The 25530-nt window shown below is 49.0% G+C and overlaps 1 protein-coding gene across 2 annotated transcripts in view; it reads right to left on the bottom strand.

The window, feature by feature from the left end:
• Nucleotides 1-15180, bottom strand: part of MRM1 (mitochondrial rRNA methyltransferase 1) — a 29248-nt gene extending 14068 nt beyond the window's left edge. For both annotated transcript variants that reach the window (XR_012648125.1, XM_075013820.1), the window contains exons 1-2: nt 15102-15180; nt 1496-2372 (exon numbers count right to left, since the gene is read on the bottom strand). Coding sequence is in view for 1 of the 2 variants with exons in the window: in XM_075013820.1 (XP_074869921.1) it covers nt 1496-2372; nt 15102-15138 (914 nt within the window). In the remaining variant the exon portion in view is untranslated. The remainder of the gene's footprint in view (nt 1-1495; nt 2373-15101) is intronic.
• Nucleotides 15181-25530: the final 10350 nt, after the last annotated feature.

Below are 25530 nucleotides of genomic sequence, written 5' to 3'. Positions count from 1 at the left end.
CAAATCTGAAGAAATGGGTCTGACCCACAAAAGCTCATTACCTAATAAATACATTTGTTACTCTTTAAGGTGCTACAGAACTGCTGGTTTTTGGTAAGTGTTTAGGCAGAGATAACTAAGCAATATTTAATGGAAGAGGGAAAATACTCTTGGCAGTTCATACAGAATAATCTCAGAGAAAGGCCCAATTTCCCTAGTAATACAGCACTGTGGGACAGGACAGCTAAGTACACATGAGCAATACTCATGTTTATCCTAGAGTCCTCCTATACTCAGGATCAGACCAACAGGGTTTGAAAATCTGAGCTACGGGGGGGAAGAAAATCCCTTAGTCTCTCCGTGGCTGGAAGGGAATGTTTTTTTGATCACTGAAGTGAATGAGTGTAGACGGGGTGGCTGGAATGCCCTAGGTTAAGATGGGTTTTTAATACCTTTGCAATTCATAAATTCTTAGAACAAAAAGGGGAAATAACCCCAACAACTAGTGATTGTCCAGTGTGCTGATGGCTACCGAACATGCCGTCCGATGGGGAGCAGGTGATTTTCTGAATTTGGTTCATGGTCCTGCTACAGAGACAGCAAGAGGGATCCAATGGGAAAGGAAGCAAGTTGCAAACCTTCAGCCACCCCTTTAATGAAATGCACCCCACCTACATTAACTGACTCCTGAAGCAGATGTATTCAGCAATCTCAGTTATAGGAGGAGGACTTCAACAATAAAAGGGGGGAACTGTCTGAAAATGGAGAGATCCAAGAAGAGCTAACAAATGAAATTCTTCCCACCTTCCATCCCTGAACGATCACAGGTTGCAGAAATGAAATCAACTCATTTGTCCCAAAGCAGATATCCTAATGCTGTCAGTTCACAAGGCACTAGACAAAGGAAATAAAAACTCAAGGTCCCTACCCTAAAGAGTTTACAATCTAAGAAGAAACTAAAACAAAGCATGGGATTGCACTGGAGAGAGGAGCATCACAGGAAGTCCATGTGGAAAAGAGGGGAATTTAGGAAGGGTTTTGAAGGAAAGGGTGAGTGCTTCAGGTAGAAGCTTTTCCAATTATTGGAGGATTCAAAAATGAAAATCAGAGATTACAGATGAGATGAAATCACAGTAATAATACCACATTCTAAATGCTTTTTTAAAGTAGCTCTTGAAGTGCTTTACAAAGGTCAGCATTATCACTCCACTTTACAGATTGGGGAAGCTGAGGCACAGAGGCAGGGACTCACTTGCCTAAGGTCACTCAACTGGTACAAGGCAGAGATGAAAATAGAAACCAGGCCTTCCCAGGCCAGTGCTTTATCTGATAGGCCACACGCCTCTAACAGGCAGAGCTTCAGCAGCCAGTGTAGTTTCTGTATCTCTTTGGAGCAAACTTTGGGGGCCATTTGGGATAAAAGGAGCTATGCAAACATGCAAGATACTAATGCCCTTTAGAAGCCAGCAGTAATGTGAACAAGAAACCCACCACAAATGCAAAGCATAGAATTTACCTGTCCTTTTTGCTGGTCACCACTCGGTCAACTCCTAAGAAGTGTGCAGAACGTAGCATTCCACCCAGATTCATAGGATCCTGGACCTGTTCCAGCACCAGCCAAATCAACTGTGTGCCCATATCAGTGGCAACCCCAGCCTGGGAAGCTTCAGCTTCTTCCAAGCTCTTGGAATGGAGAGGAGTAGCTTCTAAACAGACTCCCTGGTGGACATGACCTTTGCAAAGGGCATCTAGGATCTGCCTTCTGACGTGCTGCACAGGGACTCCACAAGCTTTGGCTCGTTGGGCAAACTCTTCCATCACAGGCCGTGCACTGCAGCTACCTGACTTGAGGAATAACCTGAAAAAGTCCCTCTTTGACTGCGAGAAAGCCAGGGAGCAGGGTGCAATGCCAAACAAGATCTCTGAACCTTTGGTCCTTTCAACGTGCATAGGCTTTGACGATGGTCTTTTCCGCTCTTTTGAAAAGTCATCTTCCCTCAGGCTCCTAAACTCACTAGAAGATGCAGCCTGCCCAGGGCTTCCCATGCCAGATTTCCACCTCCACCGCAAATTCTTCTGTGGGGCAAGGCCTTTACTTCTGGGAGGGGGATGTGATTTGGAGATTGTTTCTGCAGCATCCCCAAGCCCTGACACTGGAAACTGGTGGCTGCCATAGTGATGTGAATTTCCTTCATTCCTGAACTGAGAGGGTGATGCAGAATGTGATGGCTCTTTCCCCTGTGTCGAAAAATGTTTGACTGCCAGAAAATGACTGCTGCAGCTCAAAACAAATGTAAGCCTCGAAGCTTTCCACGTGCCAAACTTAAAGAGCTGTACCATCTCCGCCACAAAGGCCATTCTACTACTCAGTCTCCTCCCTTGAACAGCTGACCCTTGAAAAGGAAGACAGAGAAAGTTGTGCAACATGTGTTAATATCCCACTAATGTTTACAATTTTAAAACATGCTTATGATCAGAAAAAGGATTAATCATAAATGAAAATTTTACACTTAGCCTCAATATCTAGGCACTGCCTATATTCCAAGTCGTAGATGCTCTTTGCTGATTAAAAGAAGTTTTTAGTATTAGCCTAATATACTCATGGAAGAATGAGCTGGACTCCATTCTGGCTTATGTATCACAAACAGAACTAGTTACATTCAAACTGCAGAGTTTTTCCGCTGATGGCCATACAAAAGCTGCAAAGTGTCCAGCTCGAATCTCGACACACAATTAAGCACTCTGAGACAGATTCTGAGCTGGTAGAAGCTGGTTTAGCACCATTCAAACATATGATGTTATACCAGTTTAAATCAGCTTACAATTTAGTTCTTTGTTGGACCACTTCAGCCCACCTCAACCTTTGGCCAGTTAGATATGGCATCATGGCTAAGAATGTTCCCTATCTGATATTCTTTTAATACATATCTATATATCGCAAGCATTGCTGTCTTAACAGCCTAGAATTTTTAAGAAGCCATAGGTTGTACTATGCCAGATGACAAATTATTTCACAGGTTTGCAATAAAGTTGTCATAGTATTACCTGTCTACATCATAGATTACTGATGATGTCCCTGAAAGCATTATACAGAAGAACATACATATTGTTATGTAAGTATATATATTTATAGAGATAAACTCATCGGTCAGAAACTTGACTGAAGACTGAATACAGTCTTTTAGGTTCTTATATAGCCTGCACTGTCATACTGAGCACTTTACAAACAGTAATATATTAATTGTCATAAAACCCGCCATGAGGTAGGAAAGTCCACCCTTCTATTCTGGGCTCTCCCACAGACTTACTAGGTGACTTTGACCCTAGTCACATCCCGCTTCTCTGCCTCAGTTTCTCCACCTGTAAACTGGAGAATAATGATAATTCCTTTGTAATGTGCTCTGAGATCTACTGACGAAAAGCACTAGATAAAAACTAGCTGTTATTATCCTAATCTTCCAGATGGGGAACTAAGGCACAGAGAGGCTAAGTGACCAACTCAATGTCAAACAGGAAGCTTGCAATATTGCAGGAACATGACGTGTAGTTTCCCAAGATCTAGGCCTTGTATCCCAAGCACTAAACCGCTCCCAATCCACTCTTCATGAGTCCAATATATTGCCACAGAAATAAAAACAAACATGGCTCAGCGCCCAGCTGAACCACATCTGCTGTGACCCTCACTGGGAAACTTCAGTCACTTTCAGAGGTTGCAGTTTTTGCAAACCAGAGCACCAATGCATGAGTGTGTTATTGAGCAGCTCTGCATGAGACTAGAAACAGGCTGTGGAGGAGTGGGAGGCAGAATAAGTAGGTTTTAGGGCCCAGGTACTGCACTGGGACTCCAAAATCTCCATTCAGTTCCCAGTTCTGCCATGGAAAACTTATGCAACCCTGTGTCACCGGGGCATCTGTGACAATGCAGAGACAAATGTGTGGGAGATGTCCAGACACTGTGGTGAGAGGCCCCATAAGTGTTGTAGAAAGATGGCTTGTGATGGAGAAACCAAGCACAGGACCCAGCTCGAGGCTACTGCATCAGGCTAATATTTTCTTCATGTAGGAAAGCCTGAGAAGACTGCTGCTTGTGCAGCCCCAGGAAAAGGGACCTTAAGAAGACTAGAAAACCGCACATCCACACACATGTACACCTCCACACCCTCGCACGTGTGCACCCCTCACATGCCCACACGTGTACACCTCCCATACACACTTGCACCCCCACACTTCAGATACGTGTACAACCCCATACACACGCCCCTACACACATGTACACCCCAACCTCACATACACACGTGCGCAGCCACAAACGCCCCTACACATATATACCCCCACCACCCACGTGTGCACCCCACATCCCTCTCTCACACACACTCTCTCACGCGGTGGGAGGAGACAATTTCGCGCCCCGCCCCGGCGGCTGGGACGCAGCAGAGCCAAGGACGGGCAGCAGCTGCCCCTAGCCGCCAACGCCGCTGAGGACAGCGAGCCGGGGCGGGAAAGCACATGGCTTGGCAGGGGACACAGGGTGACCAAGACCCGCCCCCTCATGGGTGACCCCCTTGACGGGGGGAAGGGGCTGAGAACTCAACGACCCCGCCCATCCCCCCGACCCCGCGCGCCCCCCATTCCCTACCTCACCGCACTTCCGGCTGCGCGCCCCGCCCCCGGGCCCGCCATAGAGAGGAGAGGCCAGCGGGGCGCACGGACTTGCGCTGCGGCGCCACCTGCTGGTCGGCGCCTGTTGCTGAGCGAGGGTAGGGGGTGGGGGGGAAGGAAGGGGGCAGTCATGGGCATGGCTAAACCTGTTGGAGGGGAGCTGCCTGGGTTCAGGTCTAAGGGCATCTGAGGACACCAGCACAAGGGGCTGGAAACCAGTTGCACCGTGGGGTGGGGCCTCTGTGTCCTGCATGCTGTGCAATGTGCTCATGCAGCCCCCCTGCACCAAAGAGCCTAGAGCGCCCCACCCCAGGTACCTATGGTGGGGTGACTGTGGCGTGGCCCAGCATGCATGGTCTGTGCCCAAGAGAGCAGCAGACATCCATCCTTCAGAGAGTGTCCCAGACCCATCAGGCTGGCTGTGGGACAACCCCTAGGCTGACAGCTGTAGCTCAGGCAGATGTTCCGGTCCCACAGTCAGAGTGAAAACAGACCCTTGGCAACATGTGCTTAGAAGAGGGAGGTCACCTGGCACCTGCAAATTTCCCTGCTTTCCCCACGGAGAATCACAGTCTCTCTCTCTCTCTCCCTCTCTCATGCTGAGTAGAAGCTTTCCATTCCCTCCTGCAGACTGTGGCATCAGTTGTATACAGAAAGAAATGGTTCCATTCCTTGAAAGAGCAGCTTATTTTGTAAAAACATTGTTCGATGGTGCTGATTATTTTAGTCATTCTTTCATGTATTAGTTTGTAGTGTATTACGGTAGCACTTAGAGACACCCTTGCCCAAGGGAAATCAAAGCCTCTTGTGTGCTAGGTGCTGTACAAACACAAACGTCTTCCATTCTAAATAGACAAGACAGCTAAAGGGGAGACAGAGGCTCAGAGAGATGAAATGAGTTACCCAAGGTCATTCAGCAGATCGGTGGCAGAGTGGGGCGTGGTTTCCGGCTTTGCTGATATTTTCTTGGGAAAAAGGTAAGTTCTTGGCAGTTATTATTATCCTTCTCTGCAAAGTGATGCATTTCTGCAGCAATTCACAAAGAGAGAAGCCCGGCACTTTATCTGTCCTAGTTTCAAAAACTGATTTCATTTTTCCCACTGTCAAACAATGACACTGGAACAATTTTTAGTGTGGGGGTGCTGAGCTATATTCCTTCCCTTACACCTGTTTTGTGCCCCTCTGGTGGTTGACAACTCTCCTGGATGGACCAATCAGATGCCATTTGTGGCAATGATATCTGGACTGTCTGGCCTGGGAACATTAGCATGCCTAGCAGGTCACCTCCCCATAGAGTGGAGCCACAGTAGGCGCACCTGCTGAGCCCCAAGACGAACCAGGAGCAGAGCCCCAGGCCAACATCAGGACCCTAGATGGCTGCAGAACCTCCAAGGCTGGTGGCCTGGACCTTGGAGCCAGCAGGGTTGACAGGCTGGGGGGCCTGCAGGGACAGGGCTGGCTGGTGATGGGATCCCAAGGGCCAGCAAAGCCTGGAAGGTTGGTGGGCATCAGTGAGGCAGCGGAACCCCATGGAAGCTGCCCAGAGGCCGACACCCACTGCTTCTACTCCAAGATGGCGGTGGGGCCTGCCCCTGAGTGTGGGGAAGCTCGGTGCTACTTCTACTTCTCCCTACTTACACTACCAACTGAACCTTGAGCATGAGAGAAAATGTCCCACTGCTAAAGATGTTTGATTCCTTTGTTGCCAGCAGAGGGAGCTTGGATTCTACAAATGGATGGAAAACCTCCTGATTTTTTGTTCTTGTGATAAACAACATTAAAATCCAGTTAGGGCAAAGATGAGCAACCTGCAGCCCATCAGGGCTTTATGTGTGGCCAGTGCTGTGCATTGGGTTGCCGTAGTGATAGATCTGACTGTTGTCATAGTAACGGAGTCAGATCACTAGGGGGTTAGCCCAGACGGTTTTGGTTGGTTCTAGCATATAGTGTGGGATAATAGCAGGCAAAAGAAGCTCTCTGCATTCCAACGATTCCTTCTTACACTCGTCGACTCCAGACAATATAACACAGCACGACCATTTTGTTACTGTGGCCAGATTCTGCTGATTTCCATCCGTGTCTCTTTTTTCCTACTAGTGTTACTAAAACAACACACATGTAAAGCAAGCACACACAAAGTGAGGTGCGTGCTGATCGCACATATCATAGGCTGCGAGAGCCATGCACTACCTCTGCCTCCAATCAAAGTGCTGCCATGGTGCAGTCAGCATACCCAGCAAATTCTAGGCACACAAATGCAGTTGGTAAGACTCCCCTGGCCCAGGAGACCGTCTTGATTACAACAATCTTGCAGCCTTCTGAGATGAAGGAGGGCCACTCATGCTCCCTAGCCTATGTTGCCACAAGGTGACAGTATAAACAAATCTTACAAAGCCACATTCATCCCAAGTGTAATTCCATTGACTTCAGTGGCTAAGGTTGTCACGTCTCACATTTCCAGACCTGCCGTGTTCTAATATTATGTTGCATGATCTGGTGCAGCTCTGTCACAACAGCAGAAGGAGGTGGAATCACGTATGGATGCCATCCTCTGACATAAACCGCATCTGCAAAAGCAGCTTGTGCCCTCTAATAAACCTCTGTGTGCAGATTAAATATAAAGGACCTTTTTATCAGCATAACAGTGCCTAAACCCCTGCTTGTACCAGTATAAGTCACACCCCTAACAGACAGTTCTGTTAGTACACCTTTCCAACGGGAGTCAGTACAGGGTGTTATGAGAGTCACAAAACTGCCAGTGTCTAGAGGGACTGGCTACTGAGCCACAAAGGGAGCTTTCAGGATTGATTCTTGGCGCTTATTAGTACAGAACTTCACAGCGAGAGAAGCCCGGCTCTTTATCTGTCCTCATTTCAAAAATTGTGACTGACTGTAAAACTCTAGGGTGCCCCAGAGCCACCCTGTCCATAGGACGAACTAGGGCAGTCCACCCGAGGCTGCACGGTTTTCAAGGCCTCGTGGTAGTCACCCCAGCCAGCCTATGGACACAAGGGGGGAGGATTACCTTGGGCAGGGCATGATGGTGGCCCAGCAGGGAGTCACCTCATCTCAGCCCCTCTCTCCCCACATACTCAGCACGTGGGCCTGTGAGCAGCGGCCTGCTCCACTCTGTTCTGCTGCCACAGAGAAGCAGGGCCTTGGGGCAGGAGGGCACAGCGTAGTGTGTGCTGGGGGAGACGAGGAGCTGCACCATGCCCCAGATGATCTCCAGCCTCATTGGTAGGGGAGGGGGCAAGGGGCAAGATGGGGGGTGGAACAGGGGAAGGGTAGGACCTGCAGCACAGGGGGGTTGCCCCAGGCCCCATGCCTGGGGCACTGGGAGGGGTTGGCCCAGGCTTTTCCTTGGGAAAGCGCCTCCTGGCCAGAGCTTGCACCTGATATCCCACCTCCTTCTGCACCCCAACTCCCTGCCCCAGCTCACAACCCAAAACCCCCTGCACCCTAGGTCACAACCCTCTCTCAGACCCTGTACACCTTTCTACAGCCCTTCTCCAGGTCCGAATGTGCTCCTGCGCCCCCTACTTCCTCCCTGACCCTGCGCCCCCTTGCACAACCCCAATGTCAGAATCCTATCCGGCATCCAAGCTCTCTCCCAAACCTCTTCCCCTTCTTCACTCAATTCCCTTGCCGAGCCCACAGCCCCTCCTGTTCACATTTCCCCAATCCTCTAGCCCAAGTTCCTTTCTGTATCCAACCTCTGTCCCAGGCCTCATCCCCCATCCACAGAAAAGCGCAGCCCTTTCCCACTCACAAAAATCTTGGCGATTCTCTCGCCGCACACATCAAAAATTATTGTCCACTCCTGCTCCAGGTCATGCTGTTTAAATATTACAGCAGGGTGGGAAAGGGATTCTCTTCGCTCTAATAACCAATGATATATGAGTAAGGTATTGCAGCAGGGCTTGTGACGTACCACTTGGCACAGTGCAGAGAGCCTGGGGCAGGAGCTGGCTTATAAACCCTCCACCACTGTTGTCCCCCTCGGGTGTGTTGTTGAAAACAGAAGGCCTGTTTTTGCTAGTCACACCATTCTGTTGGGCTGCCCCTGGCCAGCTGTCCTCACCATGCTGCCGAGTCCTTCTGGTGCCCACCTGCAGATGAGGGTCAGGATGATCCACAGAAAGAGATAAACTGCATTCAGAGCCGCAAACTCACCTTGTTTTCTCCAACAGGATGGGATGTTCTAGAACTAGAGCGACTCTGCAGGCTGGCAGCCGTGTCCTGGGGACATCCCCCTCTGGATTTCTGCTGCCAGAACGAACCAAATCAATCTTCGCTGCTGCCTTCTTCCACCTGATTGATTATTCTTGTAAGTGCAGGTAGAACCGAGCTTGTAGCATATAAGGATTACAAATAACCCAGCTGGGCGGAGGACCTGGTAAGGATCCAGTCTGTCCCCTGGGATTGGTGTTCTTGATGGTTCTGCCTGTGCGTACTTCACAATTGCTGTATCACCTTCTGAAGCACCTCAAGAGGGCATAAGCTGCCTCATTTCTTCAGGGCAAAGAGCCAGGGTCATTGGACATGTTTTCTGGTTGTGATCATTTGGCTGTAGTTATTGTGCTTGTTATTTCTTGGGCGTGCTGGCGACAGCCCAGCTGTCAGTGTAACTTATGTCAGCTGGGGGGGTTCACACTTCTGAGTGACATACTTTATACTGATCAAGACACGAGTGTACCCTTGGTACCCTGGTGTGCCGCAAAGCAGCATTTAGTGTGCCTCAGAGCTGCTCATCAGGAGTGCTGTCTGCCGCTCTGCGCACGCACCCCATCCCTTGGTGGGAGAAGCGCGTGGCAGCAGCAATGGCAGCAGTGGCGGCAGTTCTGGTGGGTCATCGAGTTAGAGCAGGGGGACTAAGAGTGCCTGGCTCTAGGGGAGGGGTGGCGGGGACTGGGTTATGTGGGGAGCTGGGGGTGCCTGGTTCTGGAAGAGGGGGAGGGCACTGAGAGTGGGGGGGGCTGGGGGTTGCATGGCTCTGGAAGGGGGGGGAGGGCACAGAGAGTGGCGGGGGCTGGGGGTTGCATGGCTCTGGAAGGGGGGGGAGGGCACAGAGAGTGGCGGGGGCTGGGGGTTGCATGGCTCTGGAAGGGGGGGGAGGGCACAGAGAGTGGCGGGGGCTGGGGGTTGCATGGCTCTGGAAGGGGGGGGAGGGCACAGAGAGTGGCGGGGGCTGGGGGTTGCATGGCTCTGGAAGGCGGGGGAGGGCACAGAGAGTGGCGGGGGCTGGGGGTTGTATGGCTCTGGGGAAGGGATTGGGTGGGCAGTGAAATTCTAATGAGTGACACCGTGTGCCACGAGGTGATAAAGGCTGCTGAGCACTGCCCTGGACTCTGATGTCCAAGAATTAGCCATAGATGTGCGACTCAGTTTACCCTTCTGTAAACAAAGTGTGACACCGTCTACCAAAGGTGCCATGAAGCTTAATTAATGGCTGAAAAAGACTTTGATGCTGTGCAGTGAGGCAATGGGGTCGGGAGGAGCAAACACTGATCTCACCCAGGCCTTGCCGCTGGCTGATTGGCCAGTCACTTGTAACCTCTCTGGCAGTGTTCTCCGTAAGCTGAGCACTTATTCCATATACCAGTTTTACACAGAGAAAAAAGTTTAATCCCTTTACCAAAGCTCGAGAGGTATGCACAGCTGTGGCTCCCCCTCAGGTAACAACTACTTACCCTGGGCTTGATAATAAAGAAAAGTGATTTTTTTTTATCAAGTATGAAACGTAGAACTTCAGTGATTGCAAGTGAAAACAGACAGTTCAAAAATTACTCAGCCAAAATAAACAAAACATGCCAATTCAGCCTAATACCTTAAGAGAGATTGTTACAAATCTATTTCTCATCCCCTACCTCTTCCAGATAAATTCCTTAAAGTCAGCACTGATCTCTTCTCTGACATGGGTCTAACAGCTTCTTTTCTTTTCACTTCGGGCAGGGAGGCAGTTTTCAACAGCCAGCTGAAGATTACATTGATTGCTTCCCGTTTCTTACACAGAATTTCAACCCTTTGTTTAACTCTGGCCACCCCCACAGAAAAACACCCACATTCAAGATGGATTCTAGCACCAACTGACTTGGTCACATGTCTTTGTAGGCCCAGCTACAGCTGGGGCTTACAGCAAAACCAAGACCATTTCCAGATTGTTACCTTGAGTGCCAGGCCGTTAAGCCCTTTAATGGCTCTTGCTAGAAAGTCTAGATTCATAAGCAGGTTTACACATCATAGGTCATGTACAAGAATGATACATGCACGCAAATAGAATACACATATTCAGGAGCTCGCAGGCTGTCACAGAGTCATAGAACACTAGAACGGGAAGGGAACTCGAGAGCTCATCAAGTCCAGTCCTCTGCCCTCACATCAGGCCCGAGCACCATCCAGGTCATCCTTGATAGATGTCTGTCTAACCTGCTCTTAAATATCTCCAGAGATGGAGATTCCACAGCCTCTCTAGGCAATTTACTCCAGTGTTTGACCATCCTGACAGTTAGGAAGTTTTTCCTAACATCCAATCTAAACCTCCCTGGCTGCAGTATAAGCCCATTGCGGTCTCTGCCCGCAGTAGAACAATAGGTTACTGGACCTGTTTTGTATACAGCATGTCTGAGTTATGCATACTCATATTCAAAAGTTCATTTCCAGAAAAATATGAAGGCAAAGTGGCACAATCTGTCCACATTTGTCTGGGCCAGCATGAGCCTGCAGATCGGGGTGGGCAACCTGTGGCCCATAGGCCACATGCAGCCGACTGCTGCTCCTGCAGCCTGCCCGCCACTCCTCTGCCCCGTGCACCTCTCGCTTACCTGCTCCTCTCCCTCCCAGCCCTATCATAGCACCTGTGCTCTGAAAGTGCTTGGAGGGAGTCGGTGCGGAGCAGATAAAGGCAGGGATCTGGTGCCCCAGTGCATGAGAGGCACGTGAGGAAGGATGGACCACAGGGGTCCCGTCACTGCTGTCGACCCAGACCAGACTGTGGGGGACTAGGTTCTGCTCCTGGACTCAGCAGCATCTCTTCCTTACCAGCCCTCTTGCTTCAGAGTGAGGGGGAGTAATTTACCGCAGCCCTGCAAAGGTGCAGCACCCCCACAGCCTGCTCTGCCAGCTGGCATATGGGTTGGGAAGGTGCTGTCCACTCCCTGCTTATCTCTGGCCTGGCCCCACCCCGGGGACCTGGAGGGAGACTGCAGCTGAGTCAAGGGGTTGCCTGCTGAGTCCAGGGACTGCCAACATAGCTCTGGGGTGTGCGGTCGGTTTTCTGCTGCAACTGACTCCCCCCCTTCCCATGACCAATTAGGGCTTGGGACAGAAGACCCTTTTACAACACAAGCCCTTGTAGGCTTAGCTGGTCCCAACTGGAGGTGTGCACACCCCTGGGAACGCATTCCAGTCCTTCAGCGGTGTCAAACGCTGAGCCTTAACACACTGATCGTGCCCCTTTTCACTTGGCTTCGCTGCACATTTCTTTCAAATCCAGCCGTCTCGAGGGATGTGTGCCTCATCCCAGGGGGCTGTATTTGTTACATGTGCCTCCTTTTGCCATCTCCATGGCAAAGTCTAACGTGCCACCGAGGAGAGGTGAGTCCAGTTTTCTTCTGCCCTGCACCGTGTGATACCCCCAGGCTAACCGTAAAAACAATTAAAGGACACTAAATCATTAGCAACTCACATTAAAAAAAAAAAGAGAAGCAAACGACCATATCTTTTGTTTTTCACCACCAATTGCTAATGATTTAATGGCCTTTAATCGGGCCAGGAGAGGAAGGGTTTTTGCTGTTACCCCATGTGCGTCCACCAATAGAAAGGCAAGGCACAGGATAGGAACAGACAGCTCATTTCCTCTGTCATTTCTCTCAGAAGTGTATTTACTTGCCTCTAGCACCTTGTTGCGAGACTAAGGCAGATGGTTCATTTCAGATCCATTGCCGAATTACAGGGGTACGAGAAAGCGTACACACTGTGGTGGGTGGGCAAAGAGAGAGAGAGAGACTCAGCAGGCCTAAGGCTCTGTTCATTAAAACCGCGTTGGCTTAGGAAACAGGAAGATGAAACTGTCACTTGCTTTTCCTGCCCTCTAGAATTTAGAGCTGCTGCAAACTGCAGATGGCATTTTCAAGCATGCCCATATGTTCGTCTCTGGATTTGTTTTTTTTATGATCTCTCTCTCTCTCACACACACACACACACACACACACTCACTCTTTGCACCCACAAAAATAAAATATCAAAGAGCAGAGCTAGATTCTACTCTCATGCATGAGCACCTTGCTAGGGCAATCACATCTCCCTGTCCCAACAACAGCAGGGTTTGCTGTCATCCAGGCAGCCAAGGAGATCGCTAACCTTCTGCAAAAGGATGGTGAGAAATGTTCTCAGTGGTGACAGATGGCAGAACAAGGAGCAATTGTCTGAAGTTACATTATGGGAGGAATAAGTTGGACATTAGTTAAAACTACTTCACTAGGAGGGTGGTGAAGCTCTGGAATGTATTACCTAGAGAAGTGGTGGATTCTCCATCCCTGGAGGTTTTTAAGTCCCAGCTTGACAAGGTCCTGGCTGGGATGACTTAGATGGGGTTGATCCTGCTTGAAGCAGGGGGCTGGACTACAAGACCTCCTGAGGTCCCTTCCAGCCCTAGGATTCTATGAAAAGACAGCACCTCTGGGGAATGTGTGGAGGATAGTGAATGGATTTGCTGCCAGTGGATTCCCAAACTTAGGTGGGGCCGTAGATGGAATGCACACCCCCATCCTGGCACTGGGCCACCTGGCCTCGGAGTACACAAACCACAAGGGGTATTTCTCCATGGCGTTGGTAGATCACAAAGGTCATTTCTCCGACATCAACCTGGGATGGTTGGGAAAGGTGCGTGATGCACATATCTTTGGGAATTCTGGTTTGTTTACAAGGTTCCAGAATGGTGCAGAGGATGGGGGGATGCTTACCCATATGCCTAGTGTTTCAATGCCTGGAATTTAGTCGGCATCAGGTCGATCAGCTCCTTGTCAGAGCTCAGCCACACTCATCCCTCCCATGTAGGGCTGATGTTCTGCCCCCCACCAGCCCTTTTGGAGGTCTGCTACCTGTAGATCGCCCCAAGCAATGAGTTCTCTGCAAACATCCACTCAGTCGGCAGAGGCAGGCAAAACAACAAGCAGACAGTTGCGAATCATTAGGCAAGGGATAGGCAGTAAGATAGAAATAACTTATTCCCCCTGTATGAATCTGTGCTCACTCCATCTCAGAAAGATGGAAACCAGAAAGGTACAGAAAAGGACAACCAACATTATTAGGGTATAGAACAGCTTCCACACACGGCAGAGAGTTGAAGTTATTAAAGTCAGCTTTAACATTAGCTTTTATAAAGTTGAAGGTGAATGTCCACACTTGCTCTCAAAGTCGACACAGTGTGTCTCCATTAAATTGGCTAACTTCTGTGTCACCAGTGCATTGTGGGTACCTGTCCCATGGTTCCTGCAGCCCTGTTACATTCTAGGTTCCTCTGCCAGTGCTTTATGGGGAGAAAAAATGCACCGCATGTGGTTGCGGATGTCTGATGTCATCATGCTAGAGCGCAACGCCACCACACACCCCTCCTGTTGAAAACAACCAGCCAAAGGCATTTTTGTGCCACTTTTACACAGCTTGCCGCACCGCATCACAAGGCCAGCATGGCTCTAGAGGGGCTTCAAGCTGCTGCAGTGCTTTATGATCACTTCATGCACTGCACTGTAGTACTGTATCTTCTCAGCCTAAGGACCCTGGAGGGTGATTACGTTGAGGGGAGGGAGAGTTCCGCATATCCAGCACAGGAAAGGAGGACCACGAAGTTGCTGGGAGCACTGGGTGCATTTTACACAGTGGAACACAGGTTCTGGAACCATGAAACCAGCTCAGACTGGTGGGACCGTGTTGTTTTGCAGGCACGGGACAATCAGCAGTGGCTGCAAAACTTCTGCATGCGTAAGGCCACCTTCATGGAACTTTGTGAATCGCTGTCTCTCGCCCTGAAGCATTGCAATACCAGAATGCGACCTGCTTTGAAAGTTCCAAGCATGTGGCAATTGCTCTGAGGTACTTTGGTAGTATATTAACATGTTCGTGACATGTGGATTTCTACATGGTTATGGGTGATTTAACTGAGGGCCTAATTCTGTTCTGCATTAAGCCCATAACCTTAAAGGAGTTATTTCGGATAGAGTGTTGAGCCACTAACCAGAGCCTCCAGCCACGAACATTAATGTCTTTACTCTAGATTTATGCCCGTGTAACGGAGCAGGATTGAACCTACTGCTTTTCTATGGCTGCTAGTAAGTTCTGCATCTGCGCAAGGTCCTTGCAAGGAAAGACCTCATAAACAGATGCTGGGGTGGGGGTTGGGGGCTGCTAGCATGTGTGATTGTTAAGGAACGGACTTCTGTGTGTCTCATTTTTCATGCACTTACCCCTCAACATCTGCTGAGTTCCAACAAAAGGATCCATGTGGCAGAGAATAAATCCAATCTCCGATGGTTTAAAGGGTGGTTTGCATCTGACGGTGGTGATTTGTTTACTTTGGGAGAGTTCACACCCTGGGGCTCTGCCTGTGTTAGAAAGCTGACAGTGTTGGGTTTGTCTGGTTTCAGAGACGCTCTGCTTAATGAAAGAACAAGGAACAGTCTTTAAAATTCCAGGTGTATTGCCTCGCTCACCACGAAGCATTGGCTAACAACCAATGTTTTACTGGTAGTTATGATGCAATTTGCTTCTGCTGCAGCCTTGATTTTTAGTAGTTTAGCAGATTTTCAACTGAAAAATAATTATTTTTCCTGCAAAACCATTGAACGGTAGCAGATTGCTGCCAGCAGATGAAAAGTACAGCAGCTTATCTAGGAATTTCCTCCTTCTCCCCCCTCAGCCCATACAAACATAAACAGGTTAGATTAAGAGGAAACCAATACTTGCCCAGAATGCTAAAATCTTTCAAGATTGGACACCAACAAGTAAAGTCTTTGACTTCCTGCTACACCGGGTCTGTTCACCTCTCCTGCCTAGCTGATCCGTGTTGCAAAAGGAGGAGGAAAGGTAGGTTAGAGCCAGTGTTCCCTGTTAGCTAAGCACTTGGGCAGCTGGCCAGGAGAGATTCAGGTGCTGCCCAGCAGATTAGCAGAGTGCCCAATGCCACCCACAGTGGTGCACATCCAAACATGGTTTAGTGTGCAAAACAAAATTTATTCCACCAATGGAAAAAATTAGAGGGAACACTGGCCAGAGCTTCGCCATTGTTTGTCACCTATTGAAAATAGGAGAGAAACACAAGAGAACAAGCGCTACCAAAGCATCTGCCTTTGTCCCTGTGTGGTAAGTGATGCTGCTGAAATCTGCTTGGCTCTTTGCCTGCTGAGAGAACCTCACCCCAGAAGTGCCACATGAGGACAACCCCCAATGTGTGTAATGCAGACAGAGCTGGGTTGCCAGCACCAGGGATAGAACCTGGGAGCACAGGGCATAGAGCCTTGCACTCTACCACATGAGCCAAAGGCCAGCTGGCTCTCAGCCAAAGCTGTAGAGCAGAGACTTCACTCACCCCAGATGAGGTCTCAGTACCTCTGGGTACTACATGTGTATGAAACGGTTCCTAATATTGTCATCTCACCCTCTCTTGCCTCTGTATCCAAACATCCATTGAAGCAGAATCTGAGAGAAGCGGAAACAGCAAGGGGGAAGGGGACTCAGCTGGAACCTCAGGGCTACTCGCTTCTGGGGAAGAGAGGGTACAGCAGAACGGACGCCTTAAGTTCCCACCTCACCGTGAGAGTGAGCACAGCTGCAGGAGGGAAGTCCCCTGGCCCTTCCACCCAGCTGGGCCAGCCTAAACGGTGCACTGGCAGCTGGGGTGAATGGCTGTGGAATGCTACTGCAACCAGATCCATCTGAGGGGTAAGTATCAGAGAGGGAGCTGAGTTAGTCTGTATCTTTGAGAACAACAAGAAGTCCTGTGGCACCTTATAGACTAACAGATATTTTGGAGCATAAGCTTTCGTGGGCAAATAGCTGTTAATCTATAAGGTGCTGCAGGACTTCTTGTTGTATTTGAGGGGTAGGCAGCACTCCTGGGCCTATTTGCCCCACAATGCTCGCCGGCTGCAGGGACTGGTTTTTTGATATGTCTGTTTACATATAAAAATTACAACCTGTACCAGTTGAATGTTGCTATAACTCACTTGGCTTCAGTGGATTACTCTGCATTCACTCCAGCATAATAGCAAAGCAAGTCTGTACGTGCCACAGCAACACCAGGTCCCATGAGACATTACCAGCCACCACTATACAGCAACCATAAGTAGCCTCTTAACATCGCATGAGTTTATAACTATATCAAGGCCTGGCTCAGGACGACTACAGCTCCCAGCTCCTCCCTCCAATAGAAACGCCACTCACTTAAGAGAAAAATAAATCCATGTAATTTACTTCCCAGAAGAAAAGAAGTCACACAGGTCATTTCTCAACATCAAAGGAGGTGTAGAGCTCTCCTTCTGCCATTAGTAACACAGCTAGAAAGTGTCCATTGAAACCCAACAGTGCACTGTTTATATGCATCTGTTTACAGGCCTGATCTGAGCCCAGTGAAACGGATGAGCGCATTGCCGTTAATTTTAATGAGCAAACTCATGTTCTACTACTGTTTAGCACCGGTACAGTGAGTTACAATAAACCCACCAATGAAGCATTTGGGCAGAGACAAAACTAGAGGCGTAGAGCAATCCTTATTACCTTTGCATTCATTGCCACATGCCCTTGCTTGTAACTAACCCTAATAAATAATACCTACACTTCCTAATCCTCCTAAGAACACTCTTCAGGGCTTCCAATTTAGCAGGATCTTTCAGAGACAGCTTTGTTTTTAGCTTCCCTGGAGCCTGGGTAGGATGTCTTCCATACACCGGAATCCATTAGTGTCGTCTGTCTGCCTTCCAAACACAACACATTTTCCAAAGTCGGCGCTTCTGCTCTGCTGAGCACCGTTAATGGAACATTCCCTTTCCTCCCTGATTGGGTTTGACAGTCTCAATTTAGTACCTTCCGGTTGCTCTTTAACAGCCTCTCATTAGGAAGGATGACCCTCCGTGTAGCTCCAAATTTGTCTTGATCCCATTCAACGTGGTGGCCTCTCATTTTCATTGTCATCCACAACTGACCGTCCTGATAGTGGGTCACATAGCTGCCATTACAACAGTATGTAAGCCACAGAAACATAGACCATGTCTTTGGAGCCATCATTCGTGTAAGGCAGGAGAAGCTGTTCGTTTTGGGGCTCTCTCTCCCCACTGCACCCCCCTTTGGGCCTTGTCACCGTGAGTATCCATCAACCAAGCTGAAGGAGCTAGATACGCCTCTTGCCGAGAGGCAGGCTTTACAAGGGGGACAGCTCCTTGAACCCCCAGGTTTGCACGGTTGAAGGCCCATCAGAAAAAGAAGGAAAAACTAGGGCGCAGCAACACCAAAGGTCCCAGTGGGGTTGGCTGAAATCACAGAAATCTTCTTGGGTTGTCCCCCAGCAGAGCTGTCCTGTCCACAGGATGGGGTGGGGTGGCTGCACCAGACCCCGTGCTTTTGGGGGCCCCGAGGTGGCTGCCCTAGCCATCCTATGGATGGGAGCGGGGAGGACTATCTAGGACAGGGTGCAAGCAGTGTGGGTCGGCAGAGGCAGCAGTGGGAGGTTGCCTCCCCTGCCCTCCCCTCCGCCTTCCCCCTCCCTCTTGGCCCACTGAGCCCTGCTTTTCAGCAGGCCAGGAGGATGTGGCAGAGTGCCCACATGGTGAGTGTGGTGGGGAGGGATCCTGGGGGCAGGCAATGCCCTGCCGCTGCCTGCTCCTACCTCCCATGTCCTGCCCCAGGTAATCCCTGGCTAGGCTGGGTGGGGAGCAGGTCAGGGGGGCTGCGTGGGGTTGGAGCAGGGACGGGGCAGGGCCTGCAGTGTGGAGGGGTTGCTCAAGGCCCCACCCCGGGCCATTTGTGGCGGGTTTCCCCAGGCCCCACCCTCTGGGACAGCCCCGTCCCCTGGCATGCCAAGCACACCACTGCTGCCTGCCTCTGGGGCTCCCCACCACCCTGTCCTGCAGGTCCAGATCCTCTAGACTCCTCCAACCAAACCACAGTTCGGATTACCATGCCCCCTGCAGAACAACACAGACACTTGATGGGAACCAGCTCAGCTCGTGTAAGGCTTACTACCCAGGAAACCTACCATAGTTGAGCTGTACCCTGACTTGGATCTACAGCTTTTCCAGAGTGCTTTGTATCCTTTTAAGTTGGGCCAGGCAGTTTCTGAGGCTAGCTGTAGACAAGAGATTGATGGCTTCCCATTGCTTAAATAGATCCCCCACTTCCTCAGGGTGGAAACCCTTTGTACAGTATTCTCCACGCTCATGGAAAAACACCAGACTCAAGTTGGATTCCAGTACCAGGTGGTGGGGTCACATGTCTTTCTGGGACTACCCACAGTTTGAGCTAGTAGGACAAACAAAACCAACCACAGGTCATTGGTTTGAGTGCTGAGTCATTAAGTTTCTGAGCATCAGTAATGGCACTCATTCAAACATTCAGAATTATAAAAAGATCCAGGCTTATATGTGTTTCTAAGTTCACATACTAGGATAATATATGCACAAAAATAGAACATACACCCTCAGCTGATTGTAACATTAAAATTGATACATTACCTGAGCTACTTTATTTAAAGCATGTTTGAGTTATGCACATTCATAAGCCAGATTTTATAAACCAGTGGGGACAGCGTGACACCCTGTTCCAACCTGCAGACAATCAGGACACCCTGGAGTGGGTATTGATATTATTGCCTTGCTACAGATGTGGGACACTAACACACAGAAGGGATTTGGCTGAGCTCACACAGTGCATCAGTAGCAATGGTTAGAACAAGACCCCAGAGATGCTGGCTCCCACTTTCCTGCTCCAACCACTGCCCATCTGCCTTGGTGTTTCCATGTCTCTTAGCGCCATAACACTATCTAGGCATCAGGTCTTCTGTGCCCAATGATAATCTCCTGGCTGTTGCTGAGCACAATAAGTGTGAGTGGAAAATAAATATGCTGTAGTAGCAGGCAGCACTGATCTCTGTAAAATGAGTGCTTGGGTGGACACCCAGGAGGGCTTCAAAAACCTGGCCAGCTGATTAGCAGAGTGCCCACAGCCAGCGGCATGTGTATCTACTGGTGGTGCGCATCTCAGTGCATTAAAAAAATGTATTCCATATGTTGGTATTAAAAATTAGCACGCACACAGGCAGGCAGCAATATGTAAGAGCTGATCCTTCCTTGATTTCACTGGAGTCTTACAGGTATAGTGATAGGACAGTGAGAAAGTTAGCAAGGAAAGGGTCATATACAGCAGCATTTTTGTAACCTGTGGTTTGGTTCCAATATCTCTAGTGATTACAAGGTTCAAGAGATTTAACCACAACAAAGGACATGGTGCGTGCAGTGCCTCTGGGCTCATTAGCACTGAGCCTGCCAGCCAATTATCAGGTTTCCATTGTTAAGCCATTAAACAGGAAACCAAAGGGTATCTTTAAACCACTTAATTATCATGTCACAGGCTGGGGTCAGAGCAGGTGTGTGCTGATCCCATCCCCTGTCTCCACTTGGCAGCATCTGTCATGGCCCTGATCGCTGCTCTCGGCTCAGCTAGCGAGCCTGCAATGTGCAGAGCAGAGCCAATGCTGCACAAGCAATGGTGCAAGAGTCGGAGCGGTGCATGCAGTAATTGTGGTGAGACTGCCGCAATCAAAAGCCAGAGTAGGAGCACAGGGCATGTTGAAAGAGAAGTGAAATCCCAAGCAGTGTTCTCTGTAAGCCAGGCAGTTGAGAGAGAGAGGCCTATGCTGCCCAGCTGGTTTGCAGAGTGGCCACAGGGAAGTTTTTGTTTCTACTAGTGGTTCACATTCATGCATGGCTCAGTGCACATTAAAAATTTCTTCTGCACCTGGATGGAAAAAATCCGCACATGCATGGAAAAGATTAGAGGGAACATTGATCCCAAGGTTTGAACAAGACCAGCTAATTGTTTTAAGGTATAACCCTTCTGTCTACACTAGCACATGAAAAAAAATGTAGCTTGCATATTTTTAGCATCAGTTCTTTTCCTAGTCTTTTCTCTAGTCTCTTCTAAAAAACAGAGGAGTGATCTTCCATAAGGTTTGTAAGCCCATGTATCCAGCCTGACAACTGGCTGCAACCTGTTTCGGTCTACATAACTGGGGAGGTACCTTGATTTCAGCCCATACCTGAGCGGCAACCGCCACAGGCAAAACAACCGCTTGGATCGTTGCTCCAATGGGAGTTGCACTAAGGCAGTGACGCTAAGAGTTGGAAACAGGCCTTGCCTGGGATAGACAAGACCTAAATTCACTATCAGATGGCAGGGTCACATGTCTTTCTGGGACCACCCACAGTTTGGGCTTATAGGACAAACAAGACCATTTACAGGTGCTCAATCCTTAAGTTTCTGAGCATCAGTAACGGCCTGCACATACCAATGGGGAAATTATTCTGCTTCCCCTCCCTCCAGCTCCTATTACCCCTCTCCTCTGCAAAGTGAAGTAGACACCAAATGTGCAGTAGAACCAACCACCCCCCTAGATGCTGCTTCACTGAGGGGCCTCCCCAGGCAGGTAAACAACCACCGCAGCCAAATGCTGAGAGGAATCAAACCACGAGTGATATCTAGGAGAGGCTGACAACTGGGAAAGGGTAATTGGATTGGCACAGCCAAATAAAATAAAATAAAATAAAAAGAGCAGGAGGCTGAGAGGAACAAACCTAGCTAGACACCTGACCTATCTCAAAGGGGACCGTAGATAGCCTGGTAAGGAGCAAGGCTGCATCTCCTCCGGGCAAGGTTACTGTGAGCGGTTTGCACCTGGGCCCAGGTGGCCTAGTGGCTAGGCACCCTGGCCAGGGCCTGTTGGGTGGGTCCGCAGCCCCACTCAAGAGTCTATGGCTTGAGTTTGCGGCATGGCCCCAAGGATCTAGTCACCTCTTTTGGTGGGAGAGGGGTCCCCGGGGGTGTGGGGGCTCCCTGCTCCCCACAGTACCTGGGAGAGGGTTCTGGGCTGTGCTCTCCAGCAGCTAACTGAGTGGCAGCTCTGGCCTGGGGCCTCCTGCTTGAGAGCCAGCTCCTGCCTCTTGGCTGGTCAGCCCCAAACTGAGCTGGCTTCCGTCCCTTTATACCCCTCCAGGCCTGACAGTGGCCACAGGTGAACCAGGGCAGGGCTGAATGGGCCAACAGGCCTTGTTTAACCCCTGCCTTGCCTGGCCTCCCTCTCACCCTCCTACAGTTACAGATAATACAGAGAGGGAAAGGCCGTGGTATTTGCCAGAAAGCACCACCGAGTCTCCGAGCTAGGGGACAGCTGCTCAAGGCTGAGCCATTTCTGCAGCCCGGTCCAGCTGTGTTTCCTCCCTCCACAGTATTATGGGGAGGGCACAGAGCCTGTCACAGCACAGCCTGGAAAACTGCCACACTCATGGAGGAGGCCGCCGGGAGCTAGGATAAGGAGCTAAATTTAGCTCTCGGTTACATTGCTTTCAGCTAATGACTTGATTCCCATTCCGAGGTCAGAGTGTGCCACTCAGACACAGATGTCCTTGTGAGCTCAGGGCAGAGGGTGTATTAAACTTCATGCAGGCCCCATGCATTCTCCTCATCTGTGTGCTGGTGTAATTCAGACCCACACAGTTGCATTCTCCTTGTCTGTATGCTGGTGTAGCTCCAGAGCCTGCAGTTGGGCCCCTTGACTCGTGACAGCCTATGGGCTTTGATGGTGGATGGGCTCTGTCGAGCAGGCTTGATAGGGTGGAGGTGTTCACAGCTGCAGAGACTCACTGCTGCCTGGCCTAGACTGGTACAACTAAGCCTTCGATATCTGCCTGTGCACACCTATCAGGATCAATGGGGGACCACCCCAGGCAGTCTCTTCTGCCCACCCTGCCCCAGTGAAGCCAATGGTGGGCAGAAGAGTTCCTCTGTGGGACTGGAGCCCTAGAAAGGAGCTGCACAGCTGGGGGAGCGGGGCAGTGTCGGATACAACAGAATGTTGGATAACCGGTGGCGGGGGTTGCACTGTAGTTGATTTTTCCCCTGTGCTGCAAAGGAGGACAGCGTCCAGGTCGCATGGGAATCGCGTTAGTTGTGACACCAGGGACTCCAAACTGCGGTGATCTACAGCTACCTGATGGCAGGTGCGCACTTTATGCATGTGTAACCGACAGGCAGAGTTGAATGTGGGACCTCTGGAGCTTAGTGCCGGAGCTCGACAGGTGGAGCTAAAGGCCAGTTGGCTCTCAGCTCAGGCTGGAGGGGGAAGTCATTCCCTCTCTCTGTATGTGGTCAAAGTGCCATTCCATGGGACTGTACACCACTCCTCATAGGTACGTCGGTTATCCATGACGTCTCCTACAACTCTGCCTGCAGGCGGCATCACTTAACACCCTTAGCTCTTACACCAGTTTCTCAATCACCCACTCTTAGAGATGTAACCCGAGACTATTCCCTCCAACCGATGTGGACACAGGCATTGGCTATCAGGAAGAACCTCCGTACAAAAGCACATTACAGCTGCTATGTAATGTTAGGAATTGTTACCCGTTTCCAGTAATGCCAGCAACGGGGTAGGCATTGTCCAAAAACAAACGAATTGATGCTCTCCATCCTGAGATCACTTCACTTGAATTCTTCATATGACAATGTTCTGTTATCCAGGGCTTAACTGTATACATATTTAAAAAGCAGGATAAAGCAATACTATTTTTCTCTCTTCTATTTTACAGTTCACTATTAGAAACCTATTGATAAATTAAACACTTCACCCTCCTCTTTGGCAGCGGGGCGGTTCAAAGCAACCCCCTCCTCTTCACAGTTCCATTGCCAATGCCACATCATTCGGAAAAGATGGTTCGAAGTACAATCCATTTAAGTAAGTGTAAATAAGAGGCAGAGCTGCTGAACTTGCCATCTGTTTTCAAGCCCCTTAAAGGTTTGCACGTGTCTTAGAAAATCTGCCAAAGGTCTGACGTTAACTGGCAGCACAAAAAATTCCCTACAAAATTTGGTGAGGAAAATATTTTGGACAGTTGGGAGCAGAACAATTGAAAAGACAATGCATTATGTTATCAGTCTGAGAAGGTTACAAATGTAGAACATTCGAATAGAACTTTTAAAGCCAGGAGGCCGCCAGCTCAGATTATAAGGAACAGCAAACTGGAATGATCTTTTTCATTACCTTAGGTAACACTCTCTGAAGTCAAGGCAGAATTTTCAACTTAGGCCCTGATCCAGCAAAACATTTAAGCGTGTGTTTAAGCATGTGAGCATTTCCACTGACTTCAATGCTTTAAGCATGGGTTAAATGCTTTGCTGAACCAGGATTTAAGAGTTTCCCCCACCAGCAGGTTTCCAATGTCTAAAAATTAATTTGGTCCAAACTCTAAGTATGTCACCATTTCCAATATTTTCTTTTTAAAATATCACCTGTGTGGCACCATGTATCTGTCAAAACGATGAGCTCCAATACCCAATGCATATAAGTCCTTGGGAGAATATTATGCTTTTTAAAATTAAATCAAGCTGAATACCAAAATGGTGCCGTACAAAACTGGGGGGGGTGGCTTATGAAAATATCTCAATGCAAGAATGCATTAATGGCAGCACCCAACTGCCATGAATCTGAACCTAAGAATAACTCCAGTATGTAGAAAAGCATGTGCCAAATATATGGAGCTCTCGTTGGACTGTTGTCAGGAACAGAGTCTGTTAATCAAGGTTGCACTGGTGCCCTTTGAAGCATATGATCTAATTCAGCCCCCAAGGTAAAACTCACTTGTGTGCAGATGTCCCACACAAAGGCCAATACATCTGTGAAGTGGGATGTAAGTGTTGCATTGGCTTGATTCAACTCCTCAGCACATTGGTGAAATTCACCCACTATGAAGCAGAAAGCCAGATCCAGAAGCAGATGAGTGAGTATTGGCCTTAAACAGCAAGGAAGAAAATGAAAAACCAGGAATAGAAAGAAAAAAAAACATAAGCACAATTTTTGAGAGAGAAAAAAGGTTACATGGTTTTTCCTTTATGCCAGCATCACTAATGTATGCATTCCCAGTAACTCTGGCTATGCATACTGACTGTTGCCAACCTCTGGCATGCATAATTATGTGTATCCCAAAATGTAATTAATAATACTTAATAATAATACTTTGCACTTGCATTGCGCTTTTCTTATTCAAGGTGCTTTACAAAACAGTTAATGAAACCTCACAACACCCCTGTGAGGTAGGTAAGTATTACTGTCCCCATTTTACAGATGGGAAAACTGAGACAGAGAGGTTAAGTGACTTGCCCAAGACTAAAGAGGAAGTTGGAATTCAGGAGGTATTTGCACAGATTCTGCTCTCTCTTACACTGATATAAACACAGAGGAAAACTGATGTGAGGAAAGAGATCAACATCTGTTACCCTGGCTTCCAGTCCTGTGCTCAGGTCACTTGACAACACCTGCCTCACTTAACACAACAGGTTCACCACCAGAAATGCTACAGGAAACGTAAAGCACAGCAGACATGAAATCAGCATCTTAAGGCAATATATATTAACAACTCAACAACTGCATATCAGTTTGGAGTGCACACGTCTTTTTTTATAGTAACAGAGAGTAAGCCGTGCTAGTCTATACACTATCAAAACAAAAAAGCAGTCAAGTAGCACTTTAAAGACTAGCAAAATAGTTTATTAGGTGCGCTTTCGTGGGACAGACCCACTTCTTCAGACCATAGCCAGACCAGACCAGACTCAATATTTAAGACACAGAGAACCAAA

This window comes from Carettochelys insculpta, chromosome 19 (genome assembly GCF_033958435.1).
Source record: "Carettochelys insculpta isolate YL-2023 chromosome 19, ASM3395843v1, whole genome shotgun sequence".
NCBI lineage: Eukaryota > Metazoa > Chordata > Testudines > Carettochelyidae > Carettochelys > Carettochelys insculpta.
Note: the sequence above shows the minus strand (reverse complement) of the source record. Positions and strands in the feature narration are given on the sequence as shown.